The 15,156-nt window shown below is 40.5% G+C and overlaps 1 protein-coding gene across 1 annotated transcript in view; it reads left to right on the forward strand.

Annotated features, from left to right (window-relative positions):
* The window catches only part of PITRM1 (pitrilysin metallopeptidase 1), a 163,285-nt gene that overhangs the window by 117,550 nt on the left and 30,579 nt on the right, over positions 1–15,156 (forward strand). The window contains exons 17-20 of the mRNA XM_033931530.1: positions 3,091–3,211; positions 9,182–9,258; positions 10,441–10,606; positions 13,919–14,019. Of these exons, the coding sequence (XP_033787421.1) occupies positions 3,091–3,211; positions 9,182–9,258; positions 10,441–10,606; positions 13,919–14,019 (465 nt within the window). The remainder of the gene's footprint in view (positions 1–3,090; positions 3,212–9,181; positions 9,259–10,440; positions 10,607–13,918; positions 14,020–15,156) is intronic.

A 15,156-nucleotide genomic window follows, 5' to 3' on the forward strand; every position in this document is an offset into this window, starting at 1 on the left:
TTGAGATGGTTTGGGAAGTCCAGTACTTATTCCTAGGATAAGCAGCATAAAATCTTTTTTATTCCTTGGGATCTTGCCAGGTATTTTATGATCTGGACTGGCAACTGTTGGAAACAGGATACTGATCTTGATGGACATTCGGTCTGTCCCAGAAAGGCAATTCTTATGTTCTTAGGGCAGAGCCAAGTCCAGTTAGTGCATGTAGATTGAGAGTATAAGAGAGAAAAAGGTTGTGGGTGTAAGAAAGCTTGTTGGAGACAGAGCGGACATTCCACAGGGCACATTTAAGAGAGAATGTATACTGTAACCCTTAGATTTCTCCTTTACCTGTCTCTGCTGGGCTTTCTGTGCTGGCCACCATGTGTCCGCCAGATTTAGCGTGGACATGTCAGCATGGAATCTAAGGAATTGCTCTTTTCTGTGCTTGTACATACATATACCCTTGTGATCATGGACTCAGACCTTGGGCCTTAGTGTCTGTACAAATACTTTTGAGGATTGTATTGTTAGTTTAAGATTGTGGATTTTGATATTAACCCCAATCTGAAGACAGATTACTTAAAACAGGACATGGAACTGAAGGCAAGATCTTTGGCAGTGAAGATAAAAAATGTAGAAAATGATGCTCTACTATTAAGTATATAAAACTATGCCAAAAAGATTGCCTTCATGGGGTGCGAGGTTTGTAAAGTATGTCAAATGAATGTAAATATCTCACCCTGGATTGGAGTCCTAGAGCTATGAAGTCAGCCACTGTCAACGGCATCAGTGTATTTTTTTCTGAAAATTCCACAGTATGCTGAGCCATGAATTGAAGAAGAGAATAGGTTATATAATTGGACAGTAATAAAGTATTACTGTTCTTTTAATTGCTATTCGAAAAAAATAAATAAAAAATGTATAAAACACAGTTGTATCCAAGCCTGCCTATGAAAACAGCTGGGGAGGGGGGCAGTCCATAGTATCTGACCAAGCAGGTCACCCAGAGCTAGATGTACAATTTCTCAGAGAACATGCAAGATAGCAGGTCCTCATAGCATGGGTTTCATCATTGATGGCACCCACATAGGAAAGCTTCTAAACTCTAGCAAGTACTGGAAACTTTTCAGTCACTTCTGCATGCTTCTGTTGCACAGGGCCACTTCTTTATTGTTTTGGCACCCATTCCAAAGGCTTGACAGTAGTGTCAGTAGGTTGAGACAGAAATCCAGACTTCTCTTTTGGCATATATTTCAGGGTCTGACTCTTAAGTATTCCTGGGACGCTCATTATAAGCTAGCTGTATTCCCTGAAGGTAGTTCAGCTGGTTTACCATCAGACTAGAGCAGGGGTGTCAAAATCCCTCCTTGAGGGCCGCAATCCAGTTGGGTTTTCTGGATTTCCCCAAAGAATATGCATGAGATCTAGTTGCATGCACTGCTTTCATTGTATGCTAATAGATCTCATGCATATTCATTGGGGAAATCCTGAAAACCCGACTGGATTGTGGCCCTCAAGGAGGGACTTTGACACCCCTGGACTAGGAGGAAACCTCACTGGAGGAGCTTTCATTTATTAGGAGTGGAGGTGTAGCCTAATAGCTAGCACAATGGACTGAGAACCAGAGGAACTGGGTTCATTTCCCACTTCAACTCCTTGTGTCTCAACCATCCGGTGTTTCCAGTACAACAGAATAGTATTTCAAATTCCATCACTTTTCCCTTTTCTTTTAGATGAGAAAGTGGGAGATTCCCCTTCTCTTTTTTGCACCTTAAAACTGGAAGGCCAACTCTCTCTGTCTTATATAATATATCCCTCTATCTAGAGCAGGGATCTTAAAGTCCCTCCTTGAGGGCCGCAATCCAGTCGGGTTTTCAGGATTTCCCCAATGATTATGCATTGAAAGAAGTGCATGCACATAGATCTCATGCATATTCATTGGGGAAATCCTGAAAACCCGACTGGATTGCGGCCCTCAAGGAGAGACTTTGAGACCCCCTGATCTAGAGAGAATGTGTCCAAAAAGGCTGCCAGATGCAAGACGTAGCAGCTTCCTCACCATTCCATTGAGGTTGAATCCAAGATTGGTTCCTCAATGCCCCCATGGAAAGACTGTGAAGTCAGTAGCCCATTTGAGAGAGTCTCCATGGAAGAAATTTGCAGAGTTTCATACATTCGCAGCACACCACTGCTTAGAACGAAAAGACTCCCAACATAGCAATAGGTTTGGCCAGTCAGTCCTTCACAATCTCTTGGGGGATTAGAATCCAATTCCTCCCTCCCTCTTTTTAGCCAGGGTATTTGGTGCCATAAGCAGTTGCCTATTTTGTCTAAATTCAGACTTAAGGTCACTATCCACCATGACTCTTTGTGAACTGTTCTAATGGGAATATTTAATGACTTTGATATAGCTACTTAGGGGTGCAGTATTGGCATCTTGAAATTTATAAAATATTATTTCTCAGTAGTAAGTCTGGAGTGCACTGCTTTTGAAACTTGTACGCATAAATGTACAGAAAATTGCCAATCTCGTGTTTAAGTGGCAGTAAATTGAGCACTGTTCTGTAAGCATGTGGGTAAGTGACATAGTGTGTAAATGCAAGAGGACATTCACATAGATGGAGCATGAGAGGGGTGGGGCAGAGCCGCCACCTATTCATTTTACAGAATATAGTAAGTTATACTCACCCTTGCTGCTTTTAGGTACCCCCCCAGTTAAGACAGTGTAGTCTAGTCTAGTGTAGTCTAGTGTAGTCTAGTGTAGTCCAGTGTAGTCTAGTGTAGTCTAGTCTAGTGTAACTTCTGTCAGCTAAATGTTAGATGTACAGATGTAGGGTTACACTAGTATTCTATAACAGCAACTTGGGGTACCTAAAAGGGAATGCCCAGTTATAGAATTGCTCTTTTTGTAGATACAGAGGCATTAGTCAAACATTTGAAACTAAATATTTTCTATGCTATAGATTAAGAGACCTGAAATAAAGTTCTGTGTTTAATACGCACTACCAAGAGTTTTACGTTAGAGATTGATATATATGTTGTTGCTCTTTGGCAGAGAGAAATACCCAACCTCAAAACAGTTTATCTTATTAGAATATCTTATTTTTACAGAATGGGTGCTGGAGTTTATGATTACAGAAAACTAGCTCAACAGATTGAACTGAGAACTGGGGGCATGTCTGTGGGTCCAATGATAATCCCAGATTATTCAAATCTTGATGCTTATGAACAGGTAACAAAAAAAAAGCACTAGATTATTTGACTAGTCATGGCATGAAAGATAAAGGACTTTACGAACATTTCTGTTGTAAATTGAGATTTGATGTTTCAAACAATCCATAATACTTAATATGCTTCAATAGTTTGAAATTATTTTTATAATTTAGGTAATCCATTCACAGTATTAAAGTCTCCTCTGGGATCACAGTAAAATGTAAATTATGATCATAGATAGCATTTCCAAAAGTGAGCAATTCATCTCCAGTTCTGTGGTTCTGTCATTGTGGTGCCATAATGCTTTTCCCCACATGGTAACGATGATAGAATACTGAAATGAACAATTTTTATGAAGCATGTTTTCACATCTTCAATTTATATTGGTATTCATTGTTTGACTTTTGGTTACTGCTACCTTGATTGAAAGAGCATTTAAAAGGGTTGCTACAACACAGAGCAAAGAAATCTTCCCAAGATATCAGTTTCTCCATCCTTCCAAATTTTAATATGATGTCTTGTTAAAACAGAAAAAAAGCTACATAGGAGGATTCAATAAACAGTTTAAAAAAATTTTCAGACTTGTATTTATTGAAGCAGCACCACCCCCACCCCACCCCCACTGTCAGCAGTGCAGTTGAAGTCCTCCCACACAGCTTAGAGCAGGGGTGGCAAAGCCCCTCCTTGTGGGCCACAATCCAGTCAGGTTTTCAGCATTTCCCCAATGAATATGCATGAGATCTATTAGTATACAATGAAAGCATTGCATGCAAATAGATCTCATGCATATTCATTGGGGAAATGCTGAAAACCTGACTGGATTGCGGCCCTCGAGGAGGGACTTTGGCACCCCTAGCTTAGAGAGAAGATTGTCACCACCCTTCTATGTCCCTATCCCCCTCAATTATTCAGCATTTGCCTTTGTATCCTTATCACCCCTCCCTATTTCCAGCTTTACCCCTCACTCTTCCCCTCTTTGTACATGCTCTCATCACCCCCATCTCCTTCTCCAACAATTTAAAAACAGAACGCCGCCGTTCAAATATTCCTTATTGTGCATGCTGAAGCAGCCATACCACTTTCATTAGAGAAGCATGTGTTTCAGTTGAAATTGCTTGTGGGTTTTTCTTTGCATCCCTACAAAATTTCCTAGCACTATTCCGAAATCTTTCTGATTGTGGCTTGGTATTACATAAGAGCATAAAAGTTGCCATATTGGGACAGACTGAAGATCCATCAAACCCAGTATCCTGTTTCCAATAGTGGTCAGTCCAGATCACAAGTACCTGACAAGATCCCAAAGAGTAAAACAAATTTTATGCTGCTTATCCTAGGAATAAGTAGTGGATTATCCCCAATCTACCTGTAACACCACTTTGTATTTTCGAGCACCACTTGCACACGCAATGCCTATCTGTTTGCCTTCCCCTCCCTGAAGGGCTGTATCTACAAGAGATTCCTTGATAGAACACTGTCATTCCAAGCAGGCAAATGGAATAAATGCCTAACCACCCTCATTTCAAATACACCCTCCTACCAATCCTTTACGAAATCAAGTAAAACCTATCTCTTCGATAAATTTCTCTGACTCCTTCCTGCCTTGTTGTACCTCTGAAATACTTGTTGTACCCCTGATATTCTTCCGGATATACCTAACCTCTCTCGACTTACCAATGTAATTTGAAAATATTTTCTGTAACATCGCTGTCTGTGTACAGTCTCTTCCTCTGTAAACCGCTCTGAACTGCTTGTGGTATTTGCGGTATGCAAAAATAAAGTTATTATTATTATTAAGTCCAACTTAATAATGGCTTATAGACTTTTCTTTTAGGAATAATCAACCCTTTTTAAAAAGCTGCTAAGCTAACTGCTTTCTCCATATTTTCCAGCAATGAATTTGAGTTTAACTGCACATTGAGTGAATAAATATTTTCCTGGTTTGTTTTAAATCTACTACTTAGTAGCTTCATCGCATGCCCCCTAATCCTAGTATTTTTGGAAAGAGTAAACAAGTGATTCACTTCTACCTGTTCCACTCCACTCAAAATATTATAGACCTCTATCATATCTCCCCTGAACTATCTCTTCTCCAGGCTAAAGAGCCCTAGACACTTCAACCTTTTCTCATAAGGAAGTTATCCCATCCTTTTTATTATTTTTGTTTTACCTTCTTTGTACCTTTTCTAATTCCGCTAGATCTTTTTTGAGATACAGCGACCAGAATTGCACACAATATTCGAGGTGCAGCCGTACCATGGAGTGATACAAGGGTATTATTATAATCCCATCTTTGTTTTCCATTCCTTTCCTGATAGTTCCTAATTTTCTATTTACTTTCTGAGCTGCCACTGCACACTGAGCTGATAGTTTCAATGTATCCTCAATGATGATACCTAGATCCTTTTCCTGGGCAGTGACTCCTAACGTGGAACCCTGCATCACATAGCTATAGTTCAGGTTCCTCTTTCCCACATGCATCACTTTGCACTTGGCTGACGTTAAGAGTCATCTGCCATATTGATTCCCAGTCTCAAAAGGCCATCTTGTAATTTTTCGCAATCCTCTTGTGATTTAACAACTTTGAACCACTTTGTGTCATCAGCAAATGTAATTATCTCACTAGTTATTCCCATCTCTAGATCATTGATAAAATATGTTAAAAAGAAGTAGTCCTAGCACAGACCCCTGGAGAACTCCACTGTTTAACCTTCTCCATTGAGAATATTGACCATTTAACCCTACTCTCTGTTTTCTGTCTTTTAACCAATTCTTAATCCATAGTTGGACATTACCTCCTCTCCTATGACTTTCTAATTTCCTCAGAAGTCTTTCATGAGGTACTTTGTCAAATGCATTTTGAAAATATAGATACACAATATCAACTAGCTTGGCTTTATTCAAATGTTTGTTCATCCCTTCAAAGAAATGTAGTAGATTGAGGCAAGATTTCCCTTGCCTTTGTCTCTTTAATCCATGCTTATGTATGTATGTCTCTACCGTTTTTCTTGGCACAAACTTCAGACTCACTGGTTTATAATTTCCCAGATCACCTCTGGAACCCTTTTTAAAAGCTGGCATTATTTTGGACACCCTCCAGTTTTTCTGTACCATGCTGGATTTTAAATAATAAATAAGTTCACTTTTCAATTCTATCAGTACTCTGGGATGTATACCATCTGATACAGGCAATTTGCTACTCTTCAATTTGTCAAATTGCCCCATTACATTTTGCAGTATTAATTGATCACAGGTTGAACAGTATTGATTGCCATTTTCAAATCTTTGGATATCTTTTGATATCCATCTTCTGATTTATAAAGTTGAACTACTTATGCTCACAGATCCTTTGACAGTTCTTTTGCTTTCCCCATGCTTCAGTAACCAGCAAAGTCGGTGCTACCTTTGATAGAATGCACTAGGGTTTCTCAAAAGCTAAGAAACTCATTGACTATTTATACACAGGCACTAATTACAATCAGAAAAGAGCGACACGATTGATAAAGGGTATGGTGAAGGATTAGAGAAACGGGGGCTCTTTTCCCTAGAAAAGCGGAGACTTAGAAGGGACATGATAGAGACTTACAAGATCATGAAGGGCATAGAGAAAGTGGAGAGGGACAGATTCTTCAAATTTTCAAAAACTAGAAAAATAAGAGGGCATTCGGAAAAGTTAAGAGGGGACAGATTCAGAACCAATGCTAGGAAGTTCTTCTTCACCCAAAGGGTGGTGGACACCTGGAACGCGCTTCCAGAGGGTGTGATAGGACAAAGTACGGTATTGGGGTTCAAGAAGGGATTAGACAATTTCCTGAAGGAAAAGGGTATAGAAGGGTATAGAAAGAGGGTTACTATACAGGTCCTGGACCTGATGGGCCGCCGCATGAGCAGACTGCTGGGCATGATGGACCTCTGGTCTGACCCAGCAGAGGCACTGCTTGTGTTCTTATGTTCTTAAACAAAGCACATGTGTAGATACTTACCCTTCATTACCATATCAACCTGTGTGTGTCAACCCACATCCCAAACATTCAAGGATTTGAAAACTTTTAATCAGGGTAATATATATGAGTTAGCTATTATGATTACTAAAGGACATACACAATTTTGTGGTGATAAATAGTTTCACCTGACCAATGTTCCTAATTAAAGAATGGTGTTTTGCAAGATCAGTACAATAGAAAGGCAAGGGAGGCATCTATTCAGCCACACAATAGCCTTTATTCAAAAGTATGGTTCCAACAAGGATCCTGGTTTTGGCGTATAACCAATGCCTTCCTCGGGGGACACTGCAATAGCTAGTCTCTGATCAGTGCAACGAGGAACACACCACAGGACCTAAGTGTGGAGTGTGCCTCGTTGCCGGCTTGGTGGTATATTACATTTTTAATAAACACAAACATAACCACTTGAGCCCAGGCTAAGCTCTGAGAGAGAGCGTGATACAGTAGAACAGGGGTGCCCACACTTTTTGGGCTTGCGAGCTACTTATAAAATGACCAAGTCAAAATGATCTACCAACAATAAAAATGCTAAACATATATATATATATATATATATATATATATATATATATATATATATATATATATATATATACACACTGAGTGTACTTTCTATTTATGTTCAAATATTTTTTATTATACAGCCCCCCTCCCCCGAAGGCCTGACCCCCCCCCCCCCCCCGAAGGTCTACACATTCCCCCTCAAAGGTTGACTCCCCCCCTGAAGGCCTGCACTACCCCTTGAAGGACTGCACCCCCCCCCCCCGAAGGCCTTCCCTCCCCACATCCATTTACCTAATTCCAGCAGGGAGCAGTCTGCAGAGAGGATCGCTGGTACTTTAGCGATCCTTGCAGGTTGCCATAGGTCTCAGGAGCTGTCTTCCCTCTGCCCCAAGCCTGTCTCTGACTTAGAGGAGGGGCAGGACCACGGCACAGGGAAGACAGCTCCTGAGGCCTATGGCAACCTGTAAGAATTGCTAAAGTACCACCTGCCACCTGCCGTCTCCCATTCGTCCCCTTTGGAGATCCCCACAGGAATAAGGAAGTTAAATTAATAGAATACTTAGGCACAGAAAAACAAAGAAATACTTCCAAGAACTGCCCCATAAGAACTGCCTGTCACTATGCTCATTAGTGGAACTGAATAAAAGACAAGTACAATGGATTTAGAAGGGGGACGATCCGCCCGGGTGCACGGCTTGGAGGGGTGCACAGCTGGCCAGGTCCGGGTCATCCTGCCTTTCTTTTCCCCCGGTCCGCGCTCGGGGCTCGCGCCTGCCTGGTCCCGCGCCGACGCTCGAATGGTGCCGTCAACTCCCGCGAGTCTCGCGATAACCAACAGCACCATTTGGGCGGCGGGTGCGAGCCCCGTGCGCAGACCGGTGGAAAGGAAGGGCAGGAGGACCCGGACGGCTGTGCATCCCTCCAAGCCGTGCACCCGGGGCGGGGGCGGACTGCCCCACCTCGATACGCCACTGATTGGGAGGCCGATTTTGGGGTTTTTAAAATTGTATATCGGGCAGCATTAGGCCTCGCTCTTACCTCAATCATTACAGGCGCTTCTATTTCTTGTGATGTGCTGAGCTCCGTCCCCCACCGACCTTCACCCCACCCTTCCAGCACTATGATTGGCCAGCGTTCTTTAAGAGGCGGGCCAGTCAGGAGGGGAAAAAAAGAGAAGGGAAGAAGGGAACCTGCTGTGCGATTGACTGGGGTCGCCTGAGCGAACGACCTGTCGATCGCGATCGACGCGTTGGGCACCCCTGCAGTAGAACATAGGGAGATCCTACACATGCTTAAAAAATTTTGGTGTTCCTGATCTCAGAACTGTTAAGTGTAGATGCTGTTGAATGGTATTACTGTGTTTGTGTATCCAATTTATCCTACTGTCTACACAGAATCCTCGTTGCCCCAGCTTTGCTTTACTCATTGAACTGCCTTTCAAAGTTATATTTATGTACAAGTAAACTGTTTCTATTTTCCAATAGGGGGTCATCTTTTCATCATATTGCTTGGAGAGAAATCTACCAGATATGATGCATTTGTGGCGTGAAATCTTTAATGAGTAAGCTTACTGATCTTTAACTAAGCTCTCTCTCTCTCTCTCTCTATATATATATATATTCTTAAATATTTATTTATTTTTTAAATTAAAGGAGACATTCCCCCTAACAGCTGTGTCCAGTTTGCTCTGGAATAAAGGCCTAGTTAGTACACCAGTATACAGTGGTTGAATATACCCTAGAAAGGCTCATACCCACAAGTTACTAGGTCAAAGTCTTGAACTTTTAATCTTTATAGAAGGCAGTTTTCTCCTAACGCTGTGCTGATCTCCTGTATAATGGCCTATTGGATCATCATGACTGGATATTTGCACTCCATTAGGAAAAGTAAAGAGATTTTGAGGTTTTCTGCAGAGAAACAGGAACAATTTGATCAAAAAGGAGTATGGAAATCATTTAGTTGGTTCAGTCTGTGATGCTTTTGAAACTGCATTTAGAGTTTTTGCAGTGGCTGTTGGGTCTCCTCAAGCTTACATGGTGGTTGTCTTCTGAGAAGACATAACCTCCACTCCTCCCCCTCCCAACCCCAAGAGATGCAATCTCCCATCATTCGCCTATTGACATTGTTGCTCAGGGTCTTTCTCCTGTGCCTATGAAGCCCAATGCCCCTTGGACAACCAACTGGAATTTGACTGACTCCAGAGCTAGTTATTCAGACTGTGCCAGAAGCTTCGCTGGTGGGAGGAAGGTCATTTCTTCACAAATAATTTGTTATTGGCAATTACATCTCATTTTAATGGACATCCTTTGAAATCACCCCATCAAAGAGATTAGAGTTTCTCTTATGCATGAGAACCTGATGGCAAGTGGAACACTCCTTAAGAGAGCATAACTAGTCTCTTGTTTTAATAGAGGAATCTGAACTCAGGGAATCATCTTGTTTTCATTCAGAAGAAACTTGTTCAAGATCCTTTTCAGAATCAAAGTATTTGGAATAACATCCCCTTTCTTCTGTAGTGAAATAAATTTGATCATATTGGTGGTAGGCATTTCATTGGTTGAGTGATTAAGCAGCAGTGGATAACAGTGTATTCTGAGGAAAGGTTTAAACAGGTCTGTGACCAATTTGGTTCAATCATTTTGTAGGTAATGTTTCTGAGGTGTTAGTGGAAGCTTGTAGATAAAACTGTTTTGAGATCACTCCTGTGCATGTTACTTTAGTACTGTACTTTTTTGTCTTGTAGGCCACATTTTGAAGATGAAGGACGACTGGGAGTGTTGGTACGAATGAGGGCTCAAGATTTGTCAAGTGGAATATCTGAGATGGGACACAAGTATGCAACTGTTAGATCCAGTAGGACTCTTATTGCTTCTGGAGATATACAAGAAGTCTTTAATGGGATGGAACAGGTAAAGATGAGAGGTTAGGAATGCTTATTTAGAGCTGTTTGTTATGCTTTTTGTTTAATAACTGTGCATCATAGTGTAAGAATATCTGTTGTAGTAATTTGGGAGGCCAATGTGAGGGTGAATAAGGGGGCTACATCTGCAGTCCACAGTTTACTTAAGGCTTCTGTCCTTTATGCCTAGAGGAGTTTTAATTTGATACTTCTACTAGTATATAGAAAATTGAAACTTAGAAACATGATGGCAGATAAAGGCCACAAGGCCCATCTAGTCTGCCCATCCACAGTCCACCCATTTAAGTTCTTTATGAAGCTGAATGGCTGACTATGAATTGCATAGTGTTGTAGGATATAAATTTTACAACAGATGGAAAGGAAAGATTAAATAAAATAGATAGTTCTTAGTCTAATAGATGCTGGCATTGTCATATTGTCATAGGGACTTTGATCATCTGTTATATTTTTGACCTTTTATATTTATATTTTGAAAGTCAATTTGGGGACAAATAAATTTGGTTTTGGATTCAAATGTTGCACTATCATATGAGGCTATAATTGTGTGGAACGATATTACATGTAAAACCCACTCTAGAATAAATATAAAAGTCGTCTATTCATGATCATGACAGGCATAGCCATTCAATTGATCACGAGTAATGGAAAAACCAATGACAGAATAAGTTACACTTTTTGGTGGGTGATGTGTGCACTGACGTACAAATATGAAAGAATTAATGCAGAATGTAGAGGATTTAGTGATGTATTTGATAAGGTTTGGAGCCCATTGACTAAATTTGTGGATTTATAATAATGCCTATTTTATCTTTCCTTCTGTTCATTTACCTTTACACATCCATGGGGGGAGAGGGGTTGGAGGGAGGGAAATAAATATTGATGGTGGCATTTTGGTAACTTTATTCTTCATTTATAATATATTTATTTATATTATATGTTATATTATGTTACTATTAATTGTAAGAAATCTTGAATGATATATGTGTTACCTGTACAGATAACAGTGCATTGTATGTAGGATCTATTGTTCTTTTATTTGTTTGGCACTACTTTAGATTAAAAATCAATAAAGATTAAAACAAAAATAAAAAAAGGAAAGGAAAGATGTCTTCTCAGGAGTCTAGTCAATTTTCAACTTTGTAAGCTCATGTTCTTGTAAGGAATTGATACTGGAAAGATCACTTGAAACGTGTTGAGTCTACTTTAAATTAAAATTTTCTGGCTTCCATTAATTCTCCTGCACAATAAATTACAACACAGGTATCAAAGTCGGTCCTCGAGGGCCAGAATCCAGTCGGGTTTTCAGGATTTCCCCAATGAATCTGCATGAGATCTATTTGCATGCACTGCTTTCAATGCATATTCATTGGGGAAATCCTGAAAACCCGACTGGATTCCGGCCCTCGAGGAGGGACTTTGACACCCCTGAATTACAATAACAGAATGACGCAAAGATGAGACTATGAATAGCACAACAATATTTCCAAAAAGACTATGACCAAAAATGCAGATAACCATACTTTGAAGAACATATAATTTTTTTTTTTTAAATTTATATATTTGTTACAATTTAAATAATAAACATAAAGGAATATCCACTTCATCATTAGCACAAAAATGCACATAAAATAAACTTTACAGAAAATTATATCAGTGATCTAGTCCACATCATTTAGGCCGTCAGTGCTGTCGTTTGGAAACAAAATAACTAAACCAAAATATCTAACATGTGGCAGAGAGAATGAGCATATCAATTTTTGATATATACTCCTACCGGTATCTAGTTAAGTAATCTGTCTTCAGATTGGGGTTTAATATCAACATCTGATGTCTGTGCCGGGCAAAATGTTAGAGACTATTATAAAGAACAAAATGACAGAACATATACATAAGCATTGATTAATGAGACAAAACCAAAACTTGGGTGCCGGTTACAGAATTGTGGCTTTGGGGAATCCCTGACGCTTAGCTGATGGAAGAGGGGGAAATTTCCCTGCTGCGATCGGCTGCTGCGGCCTAGGCAAAGATAGGCAGTTGAAATGTAGGCCAGTGGATATCTTTTGTTTCATGAGTAAATCAAGGAAACAATTTTTGTTGCTTACCTGCAATTACATCACTTTCTTTTCCAGAGATAAATAAAAAAAAAAGATTTGACATTGATATGTGAACATTTCTTAAGAAATAAGGGGCTCATAATCGAAAAAGAAAAACGTCCAAAAACAGGCCTAAGTCATCACTTGGATGAACATTTCCCAAATACGTCCAAGTGCCAATAATAAAACCGGGTTTTAGACGTATTTCTAAATGACCTAGGCCAACATATGACCAAAGATAAACGGGGCGTTTCGGGAGGCGTATCGAGGGCGGGAGTTGACTGGGACATGGGCCAGCTTAGACTTAGTCGTACAGCATGTATAACCGAAAGTTATACAGCCCACAATCAATGGAACTTGGACGTTGTGACTTCTGCAGTCTTAAGGGCTATTGAGGTGGTAGATAAGTGGGTCTAGGGGATTCTGGAGGTGGTTTGGGGGGGGGCTCACTGTGACCTATGTGGGAGTTGTAGTGAGGAGAAGCCATGGCACCCTTTTTGTGAAGTTCACAGCAGTGCCCTGTAAGGTACCCCACTATTTAGGTGGCATGTCTGGGTATTCAGTCCATCACTTTGCAGACCCCTCCCATGTCCAACAGGGCTTGTTTTAGGTGTTTCTGACTTGGACGAAAAGTTGGACGGAAATGTGGTATAACGATGGATGATTTAGCGGCTTGGACGATCAGATCAGCAGGACGTATTGATTTTCGAAAGAAAAAAAATTTTGGTCGTATTTTTCGAAAATGTGTCCTAGGCTGTTTTTTTTACTTTGGACGACTTGCGAGTTGGATGCAAACGGACTTAGATGTCCCTTTTGATTATGCCCCTCTAACTGAATATTTCATGGGGTGTCCTAATTTTTTTACATGACTGTATATGAAATGCTAATTCTCCTTAAATTTTGGATGGGCCTTTCCATACACCCCCCCTCCCAGACATATAAAAAAAGGATTTTTACACCCATCCAACATCTCTCCCCTCTGCAGCATCCCAGCATCTGCCCTCCTATCTCTCAAGCCCATTCCTCCCTGGTATACCTTACACATGTCTGCAGCGACTCATTTTTGCTGCCAATGCCGGCCCTGAAGTCTTCCCTCTGCCGCAACCACCAGTCAGGAAACAGGAAGTGATGTCAGCAAGGTTAGAACATAGCAGAGTAATTCCTTAGTTCTTAGTATGGTTTTCTCTTTATATGTTTCTAACATTCAGGTAAAACTGATGCAGAAGACAGCTGAAGCGTCTGAAATGAAAGTAATCCTACGTAAACTATCCCAAATTAAGCAACACATATTGAATGGTGACAATATGAGGTGAGAGAGAAACTTTTTAACACTCACTCTATCTATTAAATTGCTCTAGAAACTAAAAACAATATCTTTAATTAGTCAAATAATTTTTCTAGGGGAGAAGGAAAATTGTGATGTCCTATATCAGGAATTGTAGTGTCTTGTAAGATATTTTGCTGACCAAAAAAATAAAATTCAAAATGCACTAAAGTGAAAGGTCTGTTCCTTTAAAGCCATGTGGAGAGATTTGACCAAAGAAAGCGATATTTCTATTCTATAAGGTTGTTGGATTGTATCTGGTATGATATCCTTGTTTATTGATTTCTGTTTACATTGTATGTGTTGATAATTACTGTTTTGGTTGTATGGCACTGTGTACTATTTTGACAATAAACAGATATTTTTTAAAAATGCATTAAAGTAGGATCTTGCTTACGTGATCTAGACCAGTGCTCCCCAACCCTGTCCTGGAGGATCACCAGGCCAATCGGGTTTTCAGGCTAACCCTAATGAATATGCATGGAGCAGATTTGCAAGCCTGTCATTACCATTATATGCAAATGTCTCTCATGCATATTCATTAGGGCTAGCCCGAAAACCCAATTGGCCTGGTGGTCCTCCAGGACAGGGTTGGGGACCACTGATCTAGACAATTCTCTACTTTTTGAACATTTCTGTAATTTTCTTTCAGGTTGAAAGTGCAATTAAGAAACAAAAGTCTTGATTGCAAAAGTCCTTGGTTGTAGTAAATTCAGCTTGGCTTCCTTATGAAAGATTTCCTCTACAACAGGGGTGTCCAACCTGCGGCCCCGTGAAGTATTTTGTGTGGCCCCAGTTGAGGGCGATGCTGCCCCCGGGTGTTTACCGTCTTGCCGGCTCCCTCCTCTGTCTTGCTGCAGCGTTTGCACGGCCCCAGAAACATTTTTTTTCGGCCAATTCGGCTCAGGGAAGCCAAAAGGTTGGACACCCCTGATCTACAAGATCCATAATTTATATAGATTTTACCAGTGCCCAGTAGTTTAGGCAATTTTAGAGGATTAGTTTTCTACTACTACTTATTTCTATAGCGCTGCCAGATGTATGCAGTGCTGTACATTACAACCCTGTGATCTATGCCCAGTTTTCAGTTGACAAGAGTTGATGTAGTCTATTTGTAGGACA

The sequence above is a fragment of the Geotrypetes seraphini genome, chromosome 2 (genome assembly GCF_902459505.1).
Source record: "Geotrypetes seraphini chromosome 2, aGeoSer1.1, whole genome shotgun sequence".
NCBI classification, from domain to species: domain Eukaryota; kingdom Metazoa; phylum Chordata; class Amphibia; order Gymnophiona; family Dermophiidae; genus Geotrypetes; species Geotrypetes seraphini.